The 26,596-nt window shown below is 41.5% G+C and overlaps 1 protein-coding gene across 3 annotated transcripts in view; it reads right to left on the bottom strand.

The window, feature by feature from the left end:
* Window positions 1-390: 390 nt before the first annotated feature.
* Window positions 391-26,596, bottom strand: part of etv6 (ETS variant transcription factor 6) — a 34,037-nt gene continuing 7,831 nt past the window's right edge. For all 3 annotated transcript variants that reach the window (XM_014995373.2, XM_014995372.2, XM_014995375.2), the window contains exons 3-8: window positions 12,336-12,500; window positions 7,100-7,234; window positions 3,458-4,066; window positions 1,849-1,991; window positions 1,015-1,115; window positions 391-940 (exon numbers count right to left, since the gene is read on the bottom strand). In XM_014995373.2, the coding sequence (XP_014850859.2) occupies window positions 838-940; window positions 1,015-1,115; window positions 1,849-1,991; window positions 3,458-4,066; window positions 7,100-7,234; window positions 12,336-12,500 (1,256 nt within the window). In that variant the 3' untranslated portion in view covers window positions 391-837. The remainder of the gene's footprint in view (window positions 941-1,014; window positions 1,116-1,848; window positions 1,992-3,457; window positions 4,067-7,099; window positions 7,235-12,335; window positions 12,501-26,596) is intronic.

Genomic DNA, 26,596 nt, shown 5'->3' on the forward strand with positions numbered 1-26,596 from the left:
TAGTTAATAATTGTTTACCTCGTCTGATATTCAACTTTCTAAAACTTCAATAAAAACTATTAAAACGATTTTACTGCCTATAAAAATTTATTGTATATTTACCGTATGATAAAATAATATAGAAGAAAATAACATTATCAATTGTATACTTATGTTATTTTAGCCTCGTATTGAACTGAAAGGGCCCAAATTTCCGGCTCTTTAAAAACGTAGCTTCCGGTTTCCCCTGAAAGTGGGCGTGGCTTTGTGCCTGAACCGTAAATGAGACTTTAATTCAAAAGGCACGCGCCACGAACAGACCTGCACCTGATCCCCACATAGCAAAGGTTGACCTCTACTGCCACCATGAGGATCTTTAAGGCACCTGCAATGACATCTCCAGTCTCCACGTTCAGTTTGATCAAAAACGTTTATTCCATAATGAAAACAGTCCTGTCTTACACACACACACACACACACACACACACACACACACTTTTCTTTTTACAAGTAGCAAATTTCCAAGATCTAATGCATGTGGAGAGACAAACCAAAACAAAGAATCATAGAAGCACAAGTGATTGGCTTTTTGCAGCACAGAAACATAAAGAGTCCTCTCAGCAGCGTCCCTCCGACCAATCACAACGCTCCTTCCAACAGGAAGTCACAAGCTCATCCTGAGGCATTTCAAATCTCACTTCCTCTCCCTCTGGGACCGATGGGAGCCAAACTCCTGGCGTTTATTAAGCTGCTTCTGAAAGGCATTTGTGGCTGAGGCTGTAGTAAAGTAGTCCATGGAATCCCCCCTCCCCCATAAACCCCTAACCTCCATCCCCCCTCACCCCACCCCGGAGCCGTTCAGCATTCCTCTTTGATGTAGATTTGTTCATCTGTGTCCGAGTCCAGGTGCTCCAGCCGCTCCGTCTGGCCGTTCATGATCTCATCGGGGGTCTTCATGAACCTGAGGGGCAGAAGGGGGAGAGGGGTTATCTAGAGCTCAGAGAAGAGGGTGTGGGGTGTAGGGGGGAGTGTTACCTGAACAGGAGTCTTTGTCCGGGCTCTTTCCTGATGATGTTCAGCTTGTAGTAGTGTCTCAGTGCTCGCGACATCTTCTCGTACGTCATGTTGGTTCTGTTCTGTTGGGGGTCAACAACAACAGGGTCAGAGGTCAAAAATCTTTTTACAAAAAACAAAAAAAAACATTAGATTCAAGGCAGGTACTTTCTAAAGAGGAAATGCTGTAAACATAAAGCTCCAAAAATCAGAGAAAGGAGGGAAGGGATGTCTAAAAGGAATGAAGGAAGGAAATGAAGACAACATTAATTAACACAAAAGAAGGACATATGGACAAAAGGAAGAAGGAAAGGAAAGAAAAGCACAAAGAAAGGAAGGTTATATGAAGGAAATGACAGACAGGAGGACACTAAAACAAAATAAACAAAGAAAAAGCCACTAAAAGTTATTTTTGTTTCCAAGAGAAAGCAATATTTATTTAGTAAAACAGAAAAACATCTGGAAGCTCCAGCATTTCTCTCTTCTGGCCCCTGAACAATGATAGAAGTACATTCCAGAGGATCCCGCTTACAGTAAACTCTCCTTTCATCTCACTGGAGCGTCTGAAACTTCTCATTAAGAGGGGGACCAAAACCCCATGTTTACAAATCATACTGAGAGATGGATATGTTTACAGATTTTAAAGTTTCTGAACAAATCGACTTCAATTAAAAGTCGGATTTGTCTCCATTTTTCTCCATATTTCTTTGTGAGATTACACAGCAGAAAAACCCATTTCATGAGGCCGGTCGCCATAACGGTGTGATGTTTGTTTGGGGTTGGCGTCCATGAAGGAACAGGAAGTGGTGCTTTTACCTTGTGGTTCCCCCAGAGCCTGGCCAGACCGTTGGGGTCCATGATGCGGAAGACTTTACTGTCGGGGTCCTCCCAGCGGATGTAGTTCTCGTACCTGCTGTCTGACAGGAGCTGGTACACGTAGTCCCACAGCAGCCTGCAATCTGGGGACAACACACAGGGGGCGCTCTGGCTCAGTTCACGCCGTTTCCAAAAAAACACTCCCAACACTAGCTGGGTTTCTATCACCAGATATTCCACTAACGTCGAAAAACACGATGTAGCAATTGTGGTGTTTCTGTTAAATACAAAATTATAGTTAAATCCCACGTGAATATGTTTGTTCATGTGATAAATCATTAATAATCATGGCAGTGATGAATGTAAACATATATATTTTAGCCATGGCGCTAGCTCTCAACACTGAGCCATCATTGAGGCGTTGGAGCGACACTCAGTGTCTACGTATGCGGCGTTTTAGGGAAATTGCCATTTTACCTAAGAGCGATCGATTCAACATGTTCAAATGACAAACACAACTTTTTATTAACTGTGATGCTGTGACATTAGAGCTGGGTTATAATCATGAAATAAAGGTTTCATATCGGTCTATAGATGGTTATTGATCAGGTTTTTGTTGTAAATATTTGAAATACTGCCACAGTGGTGGCATAACGTTTTCTGTTTTAGCCACAGTTTTCACTCCATGCTGGTTATGATGCCACGCTCCTAGCTTAGCTCACCATGACAGGCTCAGCGGCTAACACCTTTCCTCTGCCTACATCTCCCAGAATGCTGAGTCCTTTTGGATTGGAGTTCAGCTAAGTTATTGAGTATTCTATTGGATATATTATCTATTGATTTTGATCATGTCTATTGTGATATATATTGTTATTGGTTTATTGTCCAGCCCTACACTGTGTGTATACAAACCAGTGTGACTCTTGAAAAAAGTGTTTCCATTGTAGCTTTGATAAACACACCAATGTGATACAACTGAAAAACCACCTCATCCGAGCACACAAACACTGAAAAACCTGTTTTTTGAAATTGTCACTATTTCATTAAAGCTGCTGTATTTAACTTTTTACATATGTATTGAAACTGCAATTGTCATGAATTATGAAATAATTACTTTAAAAAAAAAATCAAGCTCCTCTGCCTCCTCCCAGTGCTAACCACAAACAACCAATCAGAGCCAGGAGGCGGGCCTTAGCACTGTCAATCACAAGCTTGTTTTGCTGCTCATACTCTCCCCCCACCACAATGCTCTCCACTACACTGCAGCTAACAGAATATATTGTGAATGCTATTAAGTTGTTTCTCTGCAGCATGTACACAAGAATGATTGACAGCTCTAAGACCCTCCTACTGGCTCTGATTAGTTATTTTTGGTGCATTTCATCAGACAGCAATGGCAGCTCGTGGAGATCAATCTTTTCACATTTTATTTGTCTCATAATGTCACAGCATGGCGATAATTTTAACAAACATGTAAAAAACATTCTTTATAAAAGTTACATGTTGCAGATTTAAGTGAATTTATTAGTGATATTCCAGTAAGCTGTGTTGTGGTCAGTGGAAAGGCAGCTGGTGTTTTGAGATGAAGGACGGGAAGTGATGTAATGACCTGCTATCCGGCCAATGGGCATCTGCTGCTCCTCTGGAGGAGACACGGGCATGATGACGTGGTTCCTGTAGAGCGCCTCCTCCTGTTGCTGCAACAGCTGCTGCTGGGCCAACTGCTGCTGCTGCTGCTGGTGGTGGTGGTGGTGGTGCGCATGCACCTTGCTCTCACGCCCGTTCTCCATCACCACCTGGGAGGGGGGCCCGGCACGGCTGTGCCTGAAGTCCAGGCCGGCCCCCCCGCCTCTGCCGGGGCTGAGCAGCAGAGGGTTCAGGATGGTGCTGGGCATGAGCTGGATGACGCGGGGCGGCCCCGCCTCCTGGAGCCCTGGGCTGGGGGCCTCCCTGGGCGCGGCGCAGGGCCCGTTGGGGGCCGCCGGAGACACGGACAGCGGGTACATCTCCTCGGCCAGGTGGTGGTTGCTGTCAGGCAGCTGGGAGAAGCTCTGCAGGGGGTCCTCGCTGGCCGAGCGGGGCCGGTTGGGCTCCTGGGGCGACCGCCTCAGGGCCGGGTTGAGGGGGGAGCGTGAGCGTGAGCGGCGGTGCCTCAGCTCGATGGTGGGCGGGTTCTGGGGGAGGGGTTCTGTACCGCGTGGCGCCCGCCGTACCGTCTCTGAGGAGGCAGACATATTGGATTTTAGCTATTTATATTTATGTAACGGCTTCAAACCAGCAGCGGCAGCAGTGCAACGCTCCTACAACTAACCACAGCTTTTACATTCAAATGTACAACTTCAAGCAAATGTTTGATCTTTACTAGATGGATATTCTCAGAAAATAAAACACCTGAAAAGGAAAAGGAGGAGAAACAAATATTGATTTTTATAATGCAGGCGTGTTCCTGGTTGTGGACATTTCCTGTAACTGCTGGGAAGTTAAACGGTTTCATTACTGAAGATGTCGCACATGCACAAATATTCCACTAGATGTCACTAGTGTCACTCTGAGACTGAGCCGAATGTTTCAGGGAGAAGATCTGAAGACAAGAGGGTGCTGAGGAAGGATGGAAGGAATTAACAAAGGTATCACTGAATGAGGGAAGGAAAGGAAGCAAATGAGACAGGAAACGTGGAATAAATGCAGCAACGACTTAAATCTGCAAATGTTTTTGAGAACTGGACAGATTCTATAACTCCTAAATGTAAAAGTACTGAACAGAGCTTAAATAACCATTGAGAGTAAACTAATTCAGTGTGGAAACAATGTTGACACTCTAGATTTCTCTGAAACTTTAGGAAGGTTTGCAGGTTCCAGGTACCTGCACGTGAGTGATCAGTGGTATAGGAAAATAGCTAAGAGGGGCACCGACAACAAAGCAGGAACTCACCACAGTGAATGAGTCACTTTGCATGAACTCTTTATTGTTTAACTACATCAGCACTTCCTGGTGGAGCAGGTTTTACTGTCAACACCAGAGTTACGGCTCAGTCCTATCTGATTGCTGCCGAGTCACATTTTCTTCCACCCGACCCAGGAAGCAGTTTCAGGTATTTCACCAACTTGGTCGGCACTTCCTCGAATAGAACCAACAAAGTAGTCTAATGGTACTTCCATCGCTGCCTTACACTTTTATTAAGCTGACGCTTTTGCTTACATATTTTGGAGGACTTTGCATAGTTTAAATGTTTACTAGAACTCTTTAGGGCTGTTGTAAACGAATATTTTAGTAATCGAGTAATCTATCGATTATTCTTACGATTAATCGAGTAATCGGATAAAAAAAATAATAAAATGAAATATTGGTAAATCTGGCATAATACCGGTGTTACTATCAGATATCAATGTCAGTCCAATTTTTCATATGTGAGCATCCCTAACAGTTGCTTTTTTGTAGTTTAGAAAACTAACCTGTAACAATAATAGCTCACTTTCTAAGTTAACCAGAAGAAAAGTTATAGAAAAATCTGAAATTATATTGAATTTAATAACAAAGAGGCAGGCTCACAAATATGCTTATAAAAAATGTCTACAATCCAGCTTTTAGTTTATGTATTCATCTTCAGTGAGTTTAATAGATTAATTAAACTCACCTTGCCACCTAACCTGTCACGCTTTGGGTTTGAAAATATGGGAAATGCCGCCTGGAGTGGGAGGAGAGGGCGAATGAACGAACGTAAGATGGGGTGGAGGGGAGGAAATAGACCAGCGGACTGACGAACCGTTAGACCGGGGGACGAACACGGGGGGAAGCAATACGGGATATTTACGACACCTTCACTGGTCACACTCAGAAACTCATCTACCAGCCATGTACGATGCGCTCCGCCACCCGTTTCTTCAGACCGGGATATGAAATTTATTGTGCGGTTCGTCGGTAAAGCTACATTTACACGGTAAGCATCAGCTACTCAGCCGCCCGCCCTGTTCAGTCTATCCGCTCACCTCAGCGCTCTTCCCGCCGTTCGCTTTCAACCAGCAGCCCCGGAGGAGAAATGCTGCCGTACTCCAGGCATTCCCCCAGTCATTTTAAGGATGCTTATTGGTTCCCCAAAAACGATAAAAAGTCGGGCATTATCATCAATCAATAAAATCCCCACGGCCAATCTTGAAGATTGGACTTTATGCCGCTGAGACTTAGCTTTTGTCAACAACTCAGAGGCGGAAGTGAGAGCTCCGCGCAACGCAAATGAAGTCCCGGCCGGAACACGGTGCGCTAACTAATAAAACATAAATTAACGAAGCTTCGAGGCAGGTAAATTTTCCTCGAGGAATTTTAGTAATCGAGGTACTCGAATCATTCGAGGAATCGTTTCAGCCCTAGAACTCTTAATCACTTTGGTTAATCTTAATCAGTTTGTAAGGCAGTAAATACGAGATCAGGAGATGATTTTCTGACTTTCAGAGATCTTTTTCCTTGAAGAAGCATAATTTAGCTGGAAATCTCTGCCACTGTTATAAGCTGAAAATGAGCTCTGGGTAGCCCTGTGACTGCAATGCTAGTGTATATGCCATACAATTAAAAGTAAGGATTAATTACTAAAAAGCAACAAACATCACAAAATGCTTCAAAAATGACTTCAGGTCTATTTTTCACATCATTATTTATTATACAAAAGGCAGGTGTAAAAGGTTCAAAGGAACCTGACCAAAACTAGCTAAAATCCAGTAGGTGGCTAATTATGCTTACATTTGTTGTTGGCTGCTAGCATCAGATTAGCTCAGCTAGAGGCTTCAGATTAATGGCAGGAAAAAGAAGCCGTATCAAGCATTCACTGCAACTTTGTTCTCAGTTTGAATTGCGATAAATTCAGCCCAAAATAAAACTATAAGTAAGAACTGAATAACTAAAGCAGCCTACCCAACATAGTGCTTTAAAGGCAATATAGTGGCATTTTAAGCCATTTTACAAAAGCATGTTTTGTACTTTTGTAACAAATTTATTTATTTTTATTTATAAATAAATAATAAAGCATGATGTCACAAAAAGCACAAAGCATAGATCTGCCTTTATGGATGTGGTACATTGTCACCAATATCCGAGCTAGATCTTTTTTTTTTTTTTTTTCAATGTCGGGATCGATACAGATATTAATACTGGATTGGTGCATCTCTAATTCTAACTGGTAGTCATCATTAGTCTCCAAACAAAGGCTAAAGAAACCTGAAGTGTGTCCTGAAGTAGGAAGCTAGTGTAGGGAGGACTGACCTTCGAGCTTCAGATGCTGCACGGCGCTTTCAGGCAGTGAATGGAAAGAGTTCCCAGGAAAGTAAGCAGACGGGCAAAACACACTGGACTTCCGTTGCTTCAGTATGTGCTGCAGCAGCTCATACAGGACATCCCCTGCAGAAAGCAAAAGGTCATAGGTTACCATATGTCTCCCAGTGACATCTGACGCCTGCATGATGTGGGACATTAGCGGTGTCGTCAGACGCAGTGTCCGGTTCCCCTTCTTCTTCTCCTCTGTGCTTTCCAGGATCCAGCCCAAACGATGCTGCCGTTATTGCTCAAACTTGCTCTGGCTTAAGCAATTCAGGACAGGACTCATCAAACAAACAATACTTCTGTTACTAGAGACACTTCTTAGATAGTCTACCCCAGAGAGTGAAGACATCATAGACTGGGACCTACTACAACCAGCTCATAGCATTCAGTTTGTATTTAAACCAACGTCTGCAATATCAATGCCTCAGTATACGTCAGTGACTCCTCATCAGAGGTTACTACATTCTTGTATTATTCTTGGATACACAATATTCCAGCATCACTTTAATGAATCACAAGCAAACGTTAAATTGGAACCAAATTATGTTTGTTCGTCTGTTGGTGGTTCTCCTTTAGAATCATCAGGAAAAACATGGTTGATAAAAGTGACTACGGTACTTTGTGCTGTACCTTCCATTTTTAGAAATCTTCAATTTGTCCGTACATTCTTAAAATGCAACATCAGTGAAAATGTCACATCAAGATTTTTTTTAAAAATTGTACATCTGCATCCACCTCTTGATTGGCAAATCAAATTTGTACCACAAACTCATCTAAAGAGCCTCTTTGTTGCTTTGGCTGCCTGAAACCACAATTCTACTTAATAAAATCTAACAGTGGTCTGCTTCCAAATGACTGTTAATTGTTTAGGGATGTTTTTTCTCATCTGAATGCAAATCTAAAGTTAAGAGCTGTATGAATAAAACAGGAAATGCTCTGAGAAATTAGCTTGTAAGCTTCAATTTCCAGTTTGATTAGCCAGTCTGAAACTCAAAATCAGATCTATTTCCAATCGTAAGTGCCACCACACACCTCCAAGAAAAACAGTTGTGGGTGTGGACGGTATTACTGAGTGAAGGACAGACTCTAAGTTAGCCATTTTTCCCATCAAAGATTGTAAAGCACATCAATGCTAGAAGCTATTGAAAAAAAAGGACAAGTCGACGCATGTCTGCAGTTCACTGATGCTGCAACAGAGTGCAAGACAATGGAGTAGATGAAAGTTTCTCTGTTTTATCCTTTTGAGCTCTCACCTCTTCTAACATAAATGATGATTGATGTTGTAGAACAGGAAGGCCAGGAAATATTTGGAATGCTGTTCCTCTGTGACTCTGTATTCCCGGCTGCCCTCAAACATTTCCAACAACTGACTTTCCTGTCACCATGGAGGAAATCTGGACAGCTCCTGTTTGCAGGATTGTTTTAATTGATCCACAGTGGAGGCTTTTTGATCATGAAGGGAATGTTCAGGGTGGAATTTAACTCCAGACTCTAAAACCTTCATTTGTTTTTAAATGCGTCGGGTGGTGGACTTGCTGGTGTGCTTGAGATCATCTCTTTGTTGCATAAAACGAGTTTACCCAAGTTCTAGGTCACAAAACTTTTATGCAGGGGAATTCATGGTTCCATCAATTCTCATGACAAATTTTGTAATGTCCCTCAATCCCAATGGAGACTAGTACGTTTGATGAGCTAGTTGGGTGTCTAGCCCTGCTTCTCCACTCCAACGCAGTCATAAATTGGACGTTTGCATGGACATGTCTGGTGGACGTCCGGTTTGAGTTGAACCTCTGCAGAGTAAAAACGTCCGGGTTTCTGGGGGTCTCTGTGACCGCGTACTCGGTATCGGTCGGCAAACTGACTCTTAAGAGTCAGCACAACCAGTCCCAAGAACACACAAGTGCTAGTTGCATATTCTTGCTAGGTGCCAAACTAGCTTGTCAAACTTGCTGAGCTTTGAATATTAAGAACTTTGTTATGAGAAATGTAGGCAATCTGTACGCTTGACAATGAAATCTCAACCATCCATGGTCAGTGTCTGCAGAGTCATCATACACCTGAGTGTGTGGTAGCCTTAAACCCACAGAACAGACCACGCCATCACATTGCCACCACCGTCTTTTCCTTTATGTATGTTTCATTTCTAAAAGCTCGACTGATAGTGAACCAGATGTAGCTAACGTTCCACTAAGTTCCAGTGGGGTCTACTACTTCTTCCCAAAAGACAATGTTGGTTTGGACAGACTTGTGCATGTATTAAAAGACATCATTGATTGAAAAGTGACGTTTTTATTGATTTTCATTTTGCTATCAAAATCAGATTATTTCAAACATTGAAGTACGACAAAAAAAAAAAAAAAAAAAGCATAAACAGAAAATGGACAATAAGAGAGATTGGAAATGACTGACTAAATGGAGAAACCATCAACTGGACTGTCGAGGGAAAGTCACTAACAATCTATGAACATATAAAAGGACCATTGTGCATACGATCCTGGCACTCTCCTGGTTGTAGAGCAGCATCTGAGGGCAGGAACAAAGCCTGAGCAGGAAGGTCACTCAATGATTTCCAACCTCAACATTTACACAAGCAGCCACCAGACCGGATGGTGTGATCTCACCAACACACGGTCACCCGGCTCACGCTCTGAACCGCCTAACATAACAAGGAAATGATTCTCATAAAGGAAGCGAGGGTGAACACACACAAACAAACGCGCGTGCGAGTGCACACACACACACACACACACACACACACACACACACACACACACACACCCACACACACACACACACACACACACACACACACCCTTTCAGTTCTCACTTTCTGGCAGTGTGGGGAAAATTCCTGCTTCCTGCTCTTTTCTCTGATTCCTTTATTTAAAATAGTCTGCTTGTAAAAAACTAATACGTGCTCAAAATAAGAGTTTCCTTTTGAAGACATAAACAGGATATTTAAAATTTCATGATATCTGTTGAGTGATTGGTTTATGGCTCACACTCTCCATGATGTAAGTTATGCCGTCTTTCAGAGATGCATTCCATGACAAGGAAACAGCCGTCTAGGAGCTTCTACAAAGCAAAGCATGAAACCCCAGAGACTGATGGGAACTCTGTGCCTATAAACATACAAAGGAGGAAATAGACGCATCACAAGCCAGAAAATTGCTCTCTTCCCTAAAGTGAGATTTAGACTGATACCACTAACCACTTGCTGTAAACAACTAATTCTGATGTAAAAAAAAAAATCCCCTTCCATTTTAGTTATCTGACCTTATGAGGCAGGCTTTGTGAACGAAACACCTAATATGACCCGAGAAGATCATGAATCATTTCCTCCCACTTTTCTCCTCATCGATTACTTGACAGGATGGGAGATTTGTTTGCTCACAGCTGAAATGGAAATGAGGTGAGCTGTCAGGTTGGTCACTTCACTGGCCTTCAGGCCAGGAAATAAGTCTGCTCCTATTTAGTTTTAAAGATTTGCTGAACATGACAATAAAACCTAGCAATGTTCAAAAACACATCATATAAGGTGAAAACATTTTTAGGAGCCGTTGACAATGCTTATAAGCAGGATGATATGACTACAGCCAACAGCTCGAGTCAAAGTCCCACATACCTTCCCACAATCACTTTCAATGGTTTTCAAATATGCCTGGAAGAGTTAAAAGTTCACTAAAACCCAACTCCTTTCTATCTATGGCCCAGTTTTCAAAGTCCCTATTTTCAAGTCACTCTGTTTGTGCAAAGCGTAGAATAATTTCAGCACACTGCCAGTTAGCTGACTGTGCTAAGGCACCAACTTTTTTCTTACTTTACGAGACGTGTTTAGAAACCAACATGGAAACTGAAAGGGCCCCACCCTTCACTGGTATTAAGGAAAAGTTGTTTTAAAACCAGTTAGAAAGCTAGAAGTATATTTGTTAAACAGGCGGCTACCAGAGATCAGACACACCTCAAACTTTAACAAACTCCATTTGGTCAGTTTGCAGTTAAAGACTGAGGGAATAAAAGTTATCAAAAGTGAGAGTTTTTGAGCATGTGTAGGAATTGCTTTCCATGCGTAACTGCAAGAGCCAAACAGCAAAAATGTAGAATATGTTTTCTTTGTCTGTCAAGAGTTTTGCCTATGTTGGTTTCACCGTAATATTAAATGTACTAAAACAGCAAAAATCAAAATTTTGCTTTTTAAGAAGTTCAAATAGCTTTTTTAAAAAAACACCTCAGAATTTTAATTTTTGAAACATTGTTACACTGGGCAATGGGTGTCATTTTACAAGTGCCAGCATAATAAAATAGACTATGAAAATGGTTTTACAGTCACCATGGTACCAGCAGAACCAGCTTCATTAAATTTAATGACCAATGTCAAAATAATTTAAAACTAAAGCTGAAGCAAGATGAAGTTTGGAGGATTTTTTATTTTACTTATTAAATCTAATAACCAGAGGCTATGAATAAAAAAGTAGCATCTTGTCCAGCCTTGGAGTTGGATTGATCCCTGACCTCATTTCTAGATTTATCAGAGCCTTATTTATTCTCGTATGACTTTCATCCTGAACCACATCACACAGCGCCTGTGTGGAGCCTGAAACTCCCGATGTTCTCTACTCCACAGTTGAGACTTTTTTCTTTCAAATCTTCCTGACATAGCAGAAACGGAAGGAGAAAATCAGCTCAATATTTCATTTTTTTTTTCTGGTGCCTCTCCACTGGTGTTGCTCGGGCGACAGTTGAGGTTGCTTTCTACTTCCTGATGAACCGTCTCCTACTTCCTCTCCCCCAGCAGTCGCTCTGTAACAGCTGCATCCCTCGGCTGTCACCTCGCACAGCCACATCATCTACTCCTGCTGCCGTTACTGATTTATTTTCCATTTTGGAGGTTTAATATGAGCAATTGAAAAATTGCACAAGAACAGAAAATTTCAGAATGAGACTGACCTAATAGTTATTGTAAATTAAGACTAAACTAATGTTTCTGCAGGTTTTGCAATACTTGCAACTATTTTCCTCCCCGTAATTCAATGATCTGTGATTTGCATTTCCTTTCTAGCTGCTAAGTCTTTGGTTTTTTCCTAGTGTGGGCTGAAATGACTCATTTTGAGAATATTTCCCTGATAGATTCAAAGCTGGGAGTGTGCTCCTGTTTCCAGAAGTACATAAAAGGTAGTACCAGAGTGAGGGGATCTGTAGCGGAAGTCCTCCTTGGTGAGGAGAAGCAGGGCCTTGCCATTCATCTGGAAGGTGCCGCTGGTGATGGGCCGCAGCGCAAACTCTTTCTCGGCCCACCGCAGCCACTGAGCCACGTCTTCCCTGCTCCAAAACACTGGCTGCAGGCCTGGAGGTGCAGAACGGAGAAGAAGTCAGGGTTTTGGGGGAGATGGCAACAAAATGGAGAAGAAAGGAAAAGAAAAGAAGAAAAACGAGTTGAGTGTTGAAGAAGCAGACGGATGGGGAGGCGGCAGTGATGCTGGAGGCGGAGGAAGGAAGAAAGAAGGAAAGGCAGGAAGGAGAGCGCGGGGAAGGGGGAGGGCAGGGAGGAAGGAGGCAGTAAAAAGGATATTGAGGAAGTGGAGATAAAAGCCGAAAGGAGGGAGTGATTACGGGAATGGCAGCAGAGATAAAGAAAAAAAGATGAAGGGGGAGACGGAGTCAGAGAGGGAGAAGAGGTTAGAATAAAAGATTAAAAAATGATAGTTTAGACATAAAACTGCAGAATGAATAAAAAAAATATGTTTATATATATATATATATATATATATGTTATATATGTTATATGTTATATATATATATATATGTTTTATATATATATATATATATATATATATATATATATATATATATATATATATATATACACACACACACATATATAGTTATAATACACTTTGCTGTTTTGTTCTGTTAATCCTAAAGACACATGTCAGCGGATGGAAGATTTATTGGTTTGTTTTCAGAGACACGCATGATAGGAAAAATGAGCGAAGGAAAGTGAACCAGTCGCCGTTTTATTTCCTTTCTTCACACCGCCGTGTTTCACTCACTGCCCGGAGAACAAGAGTGTAAAAAAATCTATTATAACGACCAAGAAGTATTTACAGTCACCTGAAAAAGTGCAGAAAATACCCTGTTAGGAGAAAACTCTATGACCCTGCTGAAAAACGTGGTTCATTGAAGAATCTCTAATTTTAAATCATCTGGATTTTTATTATTTTTTTATTATTATTAAACAAATTTATTAAATATTCTGAAAACTTGTTTATTTCCTTTATTTCCTTGTCCTGGTTTTTGATTTTTCTGGTTAAATGTCAAAAAGTCAAGAACAAACAGAAAAGCAGGATGAGTATCTAAAACAGCTTAAAATAAAAAAGTTCAATAACTGTCTCTTTTCTACTAAACAATCCCATCCTTTCTACATTTTCTTAAACAAACATTAGCACTGTTTTACCTTGGACAATTTGAAACAAGGAGTGTGAACCGTTTGGGAGCGTGACCAACACAGACTCAACATGTTCGTTCACTTCCTCCGCTGCCAACGTGAAAACTACAGTACAATACTAAAACAGCGCAGAAAATTGACATAATTCACAACTCCTTCTGTCTGCTGATTGACCAGGTTCCACCAGAGAAAGCCACGGCGGAGCACTGACAGAAGAATCAAGCAGAATTGATTAGGAAAGCATATTATAAGATGCTGATCTCTTCCGTCGTCTTGGCGTGACACTCAGGAGAAGCACGGAAAATGTCATTGTTGGATAAGTAGGAAGCGGAGGATTGTCTGGTCAGACTGTCAATTTCCAGAACCACACACACACACAAAAAAATACTTGTAAAAGCCCATGTGAGGTCAGTGCAACGCCACCAGACCGCAGGGTCTGTCTTAAGATCTTAAGACAGCGGAAGGACGAAATAACCGTGTGGGGAAAATTAATATTCATTATTTACTTAATGCTTCTGACATTCTTCCTAGAAAATGTTTCTGCATTTTTTTTATTGCTAGACCCTTTGCAATGAAGTCACATACCTAAATCTGAATGAAAAATAATTTAAATGTTATAACTTTTTTGTTTGTTTGTTTTTGCCTCAAAGATCATTACCAAAAAGATCTTTGGTTAAAATGTCAAATGTATCCAAATCGACCACCAAAAACATTCAGCAACCGATATTGGCCTGCATTTATGCCAGTCAGCATGTGATACTGCCGCCTCATCACATCACTCTTCTCTTGCTGGAACCTGATGATCTACAGTATGACTCAGGCTCACCTCCCCTCTCTTTCCTGTATCCTCTTCTGTTTCGCACAGGTGAAACCAAACCGCTAAGCGTGCGTCGCTCTGATCAGAACATCCCCGACGCTCACGCCGAGCACAAGCCGCTCACTTCTTACGCCTGACTTATCGGACAGACTCGAACACTTCCTCTGGGAGTCGGACAGCTGTTATCTTTGGCCGCCAATGTCACTTGTCACACGAGTAATAAGAACCGTGTCTGCTTCCACTCCCTCCCCCTCGCTTTCCGCTCACCCCAACATGTCAAACAAAGGAAGTTTTCAGAGAGCAATCGATCTAAAATGACACTCTGTCCAGATTGTCAGATTTCTGTTTCTTCCCTTTCCTTCTACTCCTCTATATTCAGTTGGTGATAAGGCAGGGAGGGTCGAGGTTATCCGAAGCACAGCTCTGACCCTCAGCCTGTCGTCTGAGGAAGGTGTCTGCAAATGGGATTAAAGAGCTTCAAGACAACAAGGGTTGCGAATAAAAAAACAAACAAAAAAAAAGTTGGATCCTATTTTCTTGTTGGGTTTCTGCTTCATTGACAAAATCAGCTCAGCACAAATCAAATTTGCCATCAAAATGCGTCGACTTTGTAGCTTTCTGTAGCGGAAAATAGAACTGTGATACAGCTGAATGCATCCCCGACTTATTAATATTGAATCAAGTTGCCATCTGCATGACGTGCACCAGCTGTACTTTGGTCTCCCGTGGCCGAGTTGTGAGAGCAGTGAAGATGGGGCAGGCAGAAGTGAAGCTCAGGTCAAGAGGTCACGGCTGCGGTATGCTCTCTCTAGGGCCGGAGAGCCCTTCCGCCTGTTCCAAAAGCCCTGTGAGATCCGGTCTGCCGGCCTCGGCCATCTGCACGGGGCCCGGAGGAGGAAGCAGCGAGGGGAGCAGAAGGAGTGAGGAGGAGGAGGAGGAGGAAGAAGGGGGCCCAAACAAACGTGTCCCACAACGCTCTTTGGCAGGAAGTAATCCAGCGTGGGCTCCTTTTCAGCACAGGAAACTTCCTGTGGCAGGGTTAGAGAGCAGCGCAGGGAGGTTCAGCAACTGACAGCGGCACAGAGACGAAAAAAAAGGAAGAGAGGAAACAGAAAGGAAAGTGTGGCGAGAGCAGCAGCGGATGGTGCGTCAAGACAATAAATTGAAGCAGCAAGGATAAAACAGCAATAGGACTAAACAAATATGCAAGAAGAGGAAGGAAAGGCACACAGGAAGGGAAACGGATAACTAATCCGGAGCCCAGATCGAGTTTCCAGAGCCGAACGTCATGTTCAGTCTCCAATTCCTTCCTTAACTTATTTCTGTGGCAACTTGTGTTTATTCTAGGATCTAATCTGCACAGTAAGCAAAGTCCACAAGGCGGATCAGAGCATAAAACAGGTTCATGAAAAGTTCCTTCATAACAATATGTAACACTGCTACATACTTAAAGTCAACCGCCCATAGATACTGACATCTACATGGCCTTGGGGAGTCATGATGCCAAATTCACAAGCCGTCAGTCAAAGTGAACATTTAGAATGGCTTCCAATATGAAAACAGAAGTGGCTTTAAATTTGTCACCAAGACCTTAAACCAAGTATTTTTTTCTTTTTCAGTCTTCCTGGCCCACATGTCCATAACAGATGCTACATACAAAAGACTTCCTGCTTCATGGAGCAGCTATTGGTTCACTGCATAGAAATTATAATAATCCAAGTAACAGATTGTTTCTAGTAACAAGCATCACTGACAACTTTAGGAGTAAACTGCGTCGGCCAAATATGCTACAGAAACCACAAATAACCACTAAAAGTAAAAGTTTTGGTTCTGAAATTTCCTGATGAACACTACAGCATAGAACACAGCACACCCTACTACCCCTGTGTAGTTTGAATTCTAGTTTGTTTGACTAGAAAGTCCAGTTTGTTTTTTTGGAGGTGTGAATGTGCAAATAAACTCTGATGTAGAACAAAAGAGCAAACTCTGCTCCACCTACAAACCTAGGACTCAGTTCACATGAAGAAAACTCTGGTGCGTTCTAGTGTACATGTGAATGCCAAGCGGACCGTAGATCGCTTCAGCTGCAGGAAGTGAACTACACCGCAAACGAGGGAGTCCAGCCCTAGCAGGAGAAGTGACTCATCATCTTCTGCCAAAGACAAAAGGATATCCCTACAACCATTTAAATTTCATGCCAGTCCATTTTTTTCATATTTCGTGAAGAAGGAAGTTTCTCTCAGTGTGTTTTTAGAGGCAGGTTTTTGCATTGTTTCCTTCAGTCGTTCTTGGTGCAGCACCACCACAGGCAATGGGGGAAACAGGTTTTTCAAAGGGTTTGGTTCGTTTTTACACAGTGCAGCGAGAAAGCAAACAGATGAAAATGTTCTAGTTTTGGTCCCCAATTTAACCAAGTCTACCAGATTGTCAGGTGTGAAAGCATCCTAAAATGCCAATGGTAGAAGGTTGGTCTTGTGTCTCTGTTGACTTGGCCACATGTTTTAGATCATTCTTCTGCTAAAAGCTCCATAGATGGCCTATTTTTAGTTTCCTACCCAAAGCTACCAGATCTTTACTTAAAGATCCTGATATTTTCAAAGGCTTGTAATGTGATACCTTCTAGAATGGAATATGCTTTATTGATCCCTAAGGGAAAATTGCTGATTAGTTTGCATGCTCCCCAAGCTGATGATGTTTACAGGGATGCTCCATAGCAGGACAGATCCTCCACCATAGTGACTTTCTTTCCCACCTGTCTGTATATTTCAGATAAAACCAAAGAACAGTTCTGTTGAAGTCCCAGTAGTAGAAAACACACATAAATGGCCTGGACACGGGGGAGCAATGTGTTCTCCTACAGTGGGTTGCCTCGGTTTGGGAGTTCTTGCTTGGTTTGAACTAACTAATCTGGGCAGAACTTTTTTTTTTTTTTTTTTACTGTTTTTATTGTGTCTTTTGTCAGGATTTTGAAGTGGGCTGGGTTACTACGGTGATGTAAGGTGCCATCGGGGAGTCGCATGTGGACTTCCTCGGGGTTCTCCACTGGGACATTATGCGGTCCCTGGAATGAACTTTGTTGTTTCAACTAAAATAAGCATATAGATAGATTTATACTCATGATATTAGGACAGAAAATGTACTCTCAAACAACCAGCTGGAATGCTAATGGTTGGAGACCTGGTGACCCCCAAATGTCACCCTTTGCCTTTGCTGCAGTGAGCTTTGAAGACTTTATTTTCCTTTACCATCCTCCTCCCTATGTGCGGTGGAAAGATAAACTAGGGTCTCCACAGTGTTTGTCACAGCTCCGGTTGTTTAAAACTTTTTAATTATTGCTCTGACTCTAAATGTGGGCGAGTATTTATTCCCTTGTAGCCATTTCCTGACTTATGAAGATAAACACAAATCTGCCGAACCTGAATGACCGAGAAGAGACTCCGGGTTACGTCACATTTCCACCACAGAGAAACAAGAAGTCACAAATAACTAAGAAAAAGTTTTTAGACAATTTGATCAAGTTAACAAAGTGCTTCAGTTACATTTGTTGCATGGAAGTAGTAATGGGTGCCAGGAATCTGTCGATTCAAAATCAACTATGAATTTAAAAGCCTGAACAGTACATATTTTGGGAATCTTAGCATTAAAGCCACTGATGGGGAGGAAAATGGACGGCATGGTCAGTTAACAGAGGAGGAAGAAGAGCACTTTCAGCGCATTCACACACTATTTGGTGCTGGTGAATTTCCTCTGTCTATTTTCTGTTACAAACTCTGAACCAGATTTGTTGCATGTTGCAGGAACAAAAATCAATTTCAAGACTTCCGTTTCATCAGGCTCCCTGCTGAACACATCTCAGATTAAAGAGGTTCATGAGTCTGTATACATATCTGTGTGTCTGTGCGTGTGTATGTGTGTGTGCACGCGTGCGCATCTCTGTGTGTGTGTGTGTGTGTGTGTTTACTCTGGGAGGAGGAAGAAAAAAACCCTCGAGCACGACAGCAGCAGGATCCCAAACCCTCGACTAAACCGTGGGCTCCTAATCCTCTCTGATGACACATAATTTTCACTCTGTGGTTTCTCAGGCCCCCGCTAATGCTTGCTAACACACATACACGCACGCAGCTCTCAAGTTGCCATGGCAACTCATAAGCGATTGGGATGAATGGAAGGAAGAGGAGGATGAGATCATCGGTATCTTGTTTCGTTGTTGCGGTACAGAAGCCGTTAACTTCCCCTCTCAGTCAGATGAGTTAATGAGGTCCGTTCTGCCCCGCAAGGTCCCGTCCAATACCGTGGTACCAGTCCCACCCGCAACACCGCCGCTTGTTTTTGCTGCCTTACTAGAAATCTTCAAGGTGAACTTCAATATTTTTAATAATTTGTCAATGATGAGCAATAATTTTATTTAGTATATCCTCCAATAAGATCCGGAGCTGGTCTTTAAATACATTTGTAGTGTTGGTCACTTCATACATGAATACCTATTGTTCTGGACTGTTCGGGCTTTAGTTTGTTCTCGTCATGGCAATACTTCATACTCCTGCTGATAACTGAATATTTTGAAGTAAGACTGTGGGTTTTTCGAACCCAAGTCGTGGCAGCAATAGTTTTTTTTTTTCCTACCATGTCACCAGATGGGTTCTGTAGGATCGGCCACAAAAAGATTACGCTTAAGTTTGTGTTAAGCTAGCATTCCTCTGTAGTTGTTCTGGTGCTGTATATTGTACAGTATATTGATCGGAATACATGTAAAGTTTTCCAGACATTACTTGTTGAGTCATGCAGGTGCATCATATTGTTCAGGGTTCCATTTCCTTTTCTAACATGTGAAACTGGAACTAAATCACAGATTAACGGGATGTGAAAGTCAGATCAGATATTATTTTCAAACACCAGACTCCAGGTCTTGACAAACACACACATAGCCGATGCATATCCATCTTGGTCTGACATTTTCTCCTTATCCGACCTGGATGAACAATATCCACACTGAGAAAACTCAAAGTTACTTAGTCACCCGCCTCTTCAGTAAATATTACTCAATTTCTCTCATCCCAGAAGTAGGCGGACATAAGTTTTACTATCTCCATCGAAAAAAGGCTTTTCTTTCTTCAGACAGAGAAGAAGGGAGAAAGGAGGTGACCCACTAACACCCTGACTCAGGAACATGAGAGGATGAGAGTTGCACATTTCCTAACTCTAGTATGTACTTAGCATTCATCTCTCCTTGCTTTGTGCGCATTAATTCCCTGTCAGGTGGGTGTGGCAGGGAAAAATCCCCATCCACACACACACACACACGCACACACACACAGACACACACACACAGACACACACACACTTTTACTTTTCAGTCAAAAGTACCCGCGCCCCCACCTCAACCCTCCCATACATCCTGTGTTTCCTCCACCGACATGCACGTGCTTGTCTCCGTCCGGCTAAACTGGACTCCATCCAGTCAAAACAAACATAAAGCAGCTCATCAATCACACTGAACTTTTATGGCCAGGAAGTAGCGCGACCTGTTTTTGATAGTAAGCTGTTGAAAGTGGGAGCAAGCCGACTCTTGTACGGTTGGTTCCTGAATCCAGCGCCAACTGCCACTCTTCTTTGTCTCTTTGGAAGCCAATTTTTTTCCCTCTCCCCCTTAATTTTTCTTTTTTTTTTTTTTCAGGAAATGCAGCAACTTCAAAGGAGGCTGGCAACCAATGGTTGTCTTGAATCAACCAACACACCAGTGTGCAGGTCATTCGATACTGCTCTTCAGGTGAACAATAGGCAGTTAGTATTTAAAGTAGGGTAACGCTTACATTGATCTTATCTAATGCAAATATCCATTTAGGCATAAAATAAAACCTGCTGCTGCCAAAACATCAATACAGTTTGTATCAAATGTAACAATTTAAACAAATATGGAAATGATTTTGGATGCATATTGGTGACATAAAACAAGGGTTTCTTGGAAAGAAGAACTTGGTTTTATCTCCTGTTCCTCAAAGTAGCGATCTAAGGCTGTTTTCACACCTGATAGTCCAGTAGACTCAGTTCAATTGGGGAGCAAATTTGTAACATTTGTTACATTTTCACGCTGGCACGGTTCACTTTCACACTGAACTGCATCAAATGAATCTAACTCTTTGAAAATCCTGTTCACCTGCTCGCTTGTGATGGTGCTGCACCAAAATCTACTGAAGGAAACAACACGAAAAGCTCTGAAGAAGACACTGAACACAACTTCCTTCTTCACAAAATCGAAACAAATATGGACGGGTATCAAGATTTTAGTGGTTGTAGGATTTCCCTTTTGTCTTTGCAAAAGGCAATGAGTCATTTCTCCCACTAGCAATAGACTTGTGTGTTTGATTTTGGTTGTATTTACCCAGAATGCCCTGCGCTATAGTCCGCTTCCTGCCTTTGGAGCGGTCTTCGGTCCACTTGGTGTTAACTCAGGTATTCGAATTGCATCAGAGTCCACTGATGCAAACTGACCAAACAGGGCTGGTGTGAAAGCACCCTAAAGCTCTTCTATCTGCTTTTCTATAATAACATATTCTCTTTCGAGGTATGTTATTTTTTATTTATTTATTTTTTTGTGGAAAGCTTTCATAGAAAGCCAGAAGAGTGAACTTATCTTGTTTTAATCGTGGAATACTGAAACAAAGCACTGAAAGTCAAAGAAATGTCCAATGTATTCTGGAATGTCAAGTTCTGACTCAGAGCTTCTGGGATAGTCGGACTGTATTTCTCAGAAATGTAACTCCACCTCGACTCTTAGCGACGCAGACAGCTTTAACAAAAGCTTATCAACTTGGTGTGCTCATCTGTCCAAAATAAAGTCTCTGTGAAGCTAAACTTAAGAATGTAAACAGTTTGTATCAATGTCAGCTTAATAAGGTTGCCAATTTCGCCAAGCAAAGTGCAATCTTTAGGAAATCAAAGAGGAATGTTTTCTGTAATTCTTCTAAAGGTTTAACTATCTCCTCTTTCATGTCCCAGAAGCAAACTGCATTGTGATTCCGGACTGAGTGGCAGTGCTAATCTTCAGCTGTACATTATTGTCAAACTTTAGGTAAATTGCAAGTTCTATCAGGTTGCTACGTTGATTCCACATAAAGTTACATTTAATGTTTTCTGCTTTAAAAGCTACATTAGCCTATGCCAGGACTAGCCATGTGTCGTTTACTGGTACAACGGCGTACCAAAGGTTTTAAGAATGTTTGTTTGCACACTGATGATTTGTATTCAACCAAATCAGCATGCTGTTTGCAGTACACCGACTTGGTAAGCATTTGTTAAAGCTGTCTGTCACTAAGAGCTGATATCCAGCTACATTTGTGAGAAATATAGTCTCAGTTTATCCTGAAGACTTTAAGTCAGAGCAAATTCCATGTTCAGAAATCATTCTATGCTAAGGCTGGGAAAATATGGCGGAGGTAAATTCTATTTTTTATTTTTTTTGCCAGTATATTCAGAATATAAATTTACAATATAAATTTATCATGAAGCACATATTTAAGACCTGAACTGAGCCCAAACTGGTTTTTCTATACGATTCTTTTATGTATTATTAACATTATTAGTAGTTATGGTAAACAAACACAAAATGCCTTCTGTGCTAGATTACGTTAGATTCCTGCCTAAATTGTAAAATATTTGCAGATTCACCGATTAGCAGATATTTCTATTGAACGTATTTCTAAATTAGTTTTATATTATTTTAATAGTGCCAATTTAATGTTAAAACTGTAACAGCGTGTCAAACAAAACGACTCATGATTTTGAAATGACTAATCTGCCAAGACCTGACGTCCTGACACTGTCCACTCCTGCTACATTTATTAGCTTCTCACACAGGTTTCAGAGGCACATATGTTTTTATCTTTAGTTTTCTTAATTATTCAAGCATCAAAAAGGTGCTATTCTTCCTTGTGCTGATGTTTCTTTGAATTTGAATCATCTGAATCAAGTATGATAATTCTATTATATAAAGTAATAGATAATAACACTTTATTAATCCCCAAAGAGGGGAAATGTTGTTTGTTCCAGCATAGCACACAACAAAAATTACAAATAAGTACATAAATAACAAATATATTAAGTAAAAAAAGTAATAATAAAGTAAAAAATAATTAGAATAATTAGTGCTATACTAATTATTTATATCAATATTATACATAATATAATATATATTATATAATTTTATACATGTATTATATAAAATGTAACTAATTATATATATATATTAGTATAATATCTTGTATTATACCCAGTACTCATGTTTTTGTCTTTGAGACACCATTTTGCTCCTCTCCTTGTCTTTTTGATGTTGCTATCTGGTATTTTCTTCCGAGAATCAACTAAGGCCCCGGTTCCTGTTCGCACCAGCACAGGCATGCCCCGTGCTCATGAACGATCATGCAAACTTTGCTAAATTGTGTTTATGAACAGAAAACGTTTTCAGTTTGGACCCTGAAGCAAGTCCAACTAAAAGGTTCCTGCCAAGCCGAACTGTGGGAAATCCAGTCTGATGAGGAAATGAAAGCCGAGACGCAGATCGTCAGTCCTTAGGCTGCTTTTGATGGTTTTGACTCTTCAAAGTGTCAAAATCTTTTTTTGGGTGGTGGAAATGTCCTTGAAGTCTTTTGCTGCATAAATGACTGGGTGGTCTGTTCATCTCGTCTTTTTCCTCAATCCAAACAAACAAAAACACATTACTTCCAATGTGGCAGGGAAGAGCCACAAGATCCAAAGTGTCTGGGAAGCATATGGAAGGAATTCTATTAAACGACGTTTAACAACAGGAAGAGAATTTCCAGTTATTGCAGCTTTAGTTGCATTTCCTATAAAAGCGTAAAATCACCGCACCATAGACGCTTGCGTGTGTGGCTGTGTGTGTGTGTGTGCTTTGTGATGTTATGAGAACAGCAAGCCCACCACCCCCACGTCAGAAGCGCCATGTGGAGTGAGTCGCGAACAGGAAGAGAAGGGGGCTGCGCTCAGCTTCGTCAGCCTGTGTGAGAACAGTTTCCCTTTCACAAGAGAAAAAAAAAAGTTACAACGCACACACACACACGCATACACACACGCTCGGATTAACACACATGCACATAACAACAACAACATTTATTCAGGAAGCAACGTCTGCCCACTCAGGAAATTCCTGAGGACAGAGCTGCTTCCAGGGGCCGGAAATTTCCCCTCAGAAAGACCCAACAAACACGACACACACACACACACACACACACACACACACACACGCACACACACACACTTCTTTGACACCAGCTCCCCCACAGTAAAACGGCTAATAGACCATAAAGAAACAGCGGCCAAAGGAAGCTGAGGAGGTGGGGGGGCATGCATACAGTCTACACCTACACTACCTCTGGCAAGCTTTCCACAAAGACACAAGATTCACTCACACTCATCCACCCACGCATACAAGCATGCACAGTGCAAACCCAGCTGTGAGCTCACACACACACACACACACACACACACACACACACACACACACACACACACATACACATACAAAAACCAAGGAAACTAGCCTTGTTTCCATGGACATAGATTTTTTTTTTTTTAACCATCCTGGAAGATTTTTCCCTTCCGACAGCCGCTGCTCTTTTTGCATTCCGTGTTTATTGTGCATCGGGAGCATCACTCAGTGACGCAGGTCTTTAAATAATTAATCTATTTCTTTGTTTATTTATTTTTTTAACTAAATGCAACTCACCCGTGGCACGTTCGTGACCAATGGCGCTGCGTTGACCGACAAACCCAGTTCAGGACCAAATTAGAACCCGACAAATTCAGCTGATCAGAGTCTGTGTGAGGAAACTTTTAGAAGCCGAGTTATATTACGTGGGACAAATTGTTCCTTCAGTAGTCAATTCAATATTACTTCCATTAAGGTTTCTAGTCGGGGTGGGAATCTTATACTATCTCACAATTCGATTCTGAATTTTGGGCTCATGGTTTGATTCAAAGTCAGTTATTCGTATTGATTTCTGCTTTTATCTATAGGAGTCCAAAGGCTCTTCATCTATTTCAGTGTGCTTTACGAGGCAGCATGACAAATGGATACATTAAAATGTCTTTTTCACATTTATTAGGTTTTAAATATGTACAATATGTTTTTAAAAAATGACCAATACCGACGTTATTGCTAATATATCGTGAATCCCTAATATTTATTCTGGATTTTAGAAAAATCCAGGTCTTCAGTTTATCCATAACCTTTGTAGATTTTGGTATCCATCTTATCGCACAATGTGAAAAGTCAATTTTCCATTCCTGACCTTTTCAGTTTCCGGGTCTGTACTGCAAGGCTGCACATTGCTGCTCAGCTGGCTGAAGGAAGGCTACTACTTTATTGTCCTGGTTACAGCAAAGATAAACTTGGAAAAAATTCCAGTCATGAAAAAGGCGGGCAGTCAATAAATGTTATGGATAATGAGAATATGCCTGTAATTATCAGCATTAACATCCATCGCTATCTACAATAACTCTGAAGAATTTGAATTGATGTGAGTTACAGCATTTAATTTCCCTTTGGGATCAATAAATTGTGGTGTGATTTATTGATCCCTTTGGGATCAATAAATTGCTTCTGAATGTCAATTATTTCAGGAGCAGAAAAAAGAATACTGGGGATTATATTTCAAATAAAAGCAATCATTTTGTTTAAGCAATTTGTTTAACAATGTTTTTTGGGTACTGTGATTATGAAGACAGGTCGTTGCTTTCCAAGGCAATTCGTTTCAATTCTCATATCCCTTCACTGGTCCATCTGGGATTTCTTCCATTGAGCTGGATTTCTCCAGTTAAGTTTCAACCGGGTCAATCAGCAAACAGAAGAAGTTGTGAACGATTACGTTGATTTTCTGCGCTGTTTTAGAATTGCAGACTGCATGTAGTTTTAACAACGGCAGCAGAGAAAGTGAACAAAGCAAAAGTTAGGGCAAGAGGAATAAGACATTTTATTGCTGGCAACAATGTTATTGTTCAACTTCACACAAACATATCCTATTTCCATTTGGCTCCGCTAATAGCAAAGGCAGGGGCTTGCCCGAGTGTTAGCTTTTTACAGCGTATGCATTTGCTGTTAGCTTCTGTTAGATTCCTTTACCACTGAGCTGGCTCTTTACGTGCATTGCGGCCAAACGTTTGCGATTGGGCTTCAACAGAGGCTACATCCACAGGAAGCAATGACTTCTATTGAGAAGTGCAGGCCTTCTGCACAAAGCAAAGCGTAGAACCACAGTCTGGTTTTTACCAGGCTAGTGACTCTGTGCCGTTCTATCATGCAGTGTGAATACCAGCCAAATCAGCAGTGGCCAGAAATTACTGTAGGCAAGCATAAAAAGTCAATACTGGCTGAAAATATTGATTTTTCGATAGGTTTGACGTCGTTAGGACAATCATCAAACCTTGGTTAGGTAGGATGGGAGGTCATTTTGAAATCTCTTTGTTAGAAACTTTCTTAGATAAAAATATGTTACAATTAATTCATAACCAAAAGAAGTGAACACACTGCATCCTTGACCATCAATACTGTGGACTTTTTTTTTTTAGATTGTTAGAGAAGGAGAGTGGTTCTGAATACATCTTTGCAGCGTTCCAGAGAAGTGTGACTGAGAGGGTTAAAAATCAAGTCTGGTAGCATTCTTCAGTGTGAGGAGCAGGCTGCAACTCTCTCCGATCTAATCCACTTCCTCCCCAGGAAATGGAGAAGGCGGATTTCTGCCCACACTGCAATTTCCTCCCTCATTCTTTTTCTTTCTGTCTTTTTTTTCACCCCACTCCACCTCCTCCTTCTCATCTTGTTTTTTTTTTTTTTCTTTCCCTCAGCCCCAGCCTCCCCTCAGGATATTCTCTCACTCAGAGTGTGGGGGGTTAATGGGCAGCTTGTTTTCCAGCATGTGCTGTTTGCACAGAAAACTGGAGAAAGGACAAGCAGAGGTGTTTTTGGATCGGCCACGGCCGAGACAAGTCGCCTTCTGTTTGAGCGAGGAGAAGGGATCCGCCGCCAGCAGAAGCCTCAAACCAAACAATGAAAGAAGGGACGTTTTTCCGGCCTGGAGACGAAGTGTGGCATGGGTCTGTGCGCAAAGAGCTTTTATTTGACACATGACTAAAAAACAAAGTGGGACTTCCACATGTCTGCGGATGT

Source organism: Poecilia mexicana, unplaced genomic scaffold (assembly GCF_051168715.1).
Source record: "Poecilia mexicana isolate PSO_F unplaced genomic scaffold, ASM5116871v1 scaffold_23, whole genome shotgun sequence".
Taxonomy (NCBI): domain Eukaryota; kingdom Metazoa; phylum Chordata; class Actinopteri; order Cyprinodontiformes; family Poeciliidae; genus Poecilia; species Poecilia mexicana.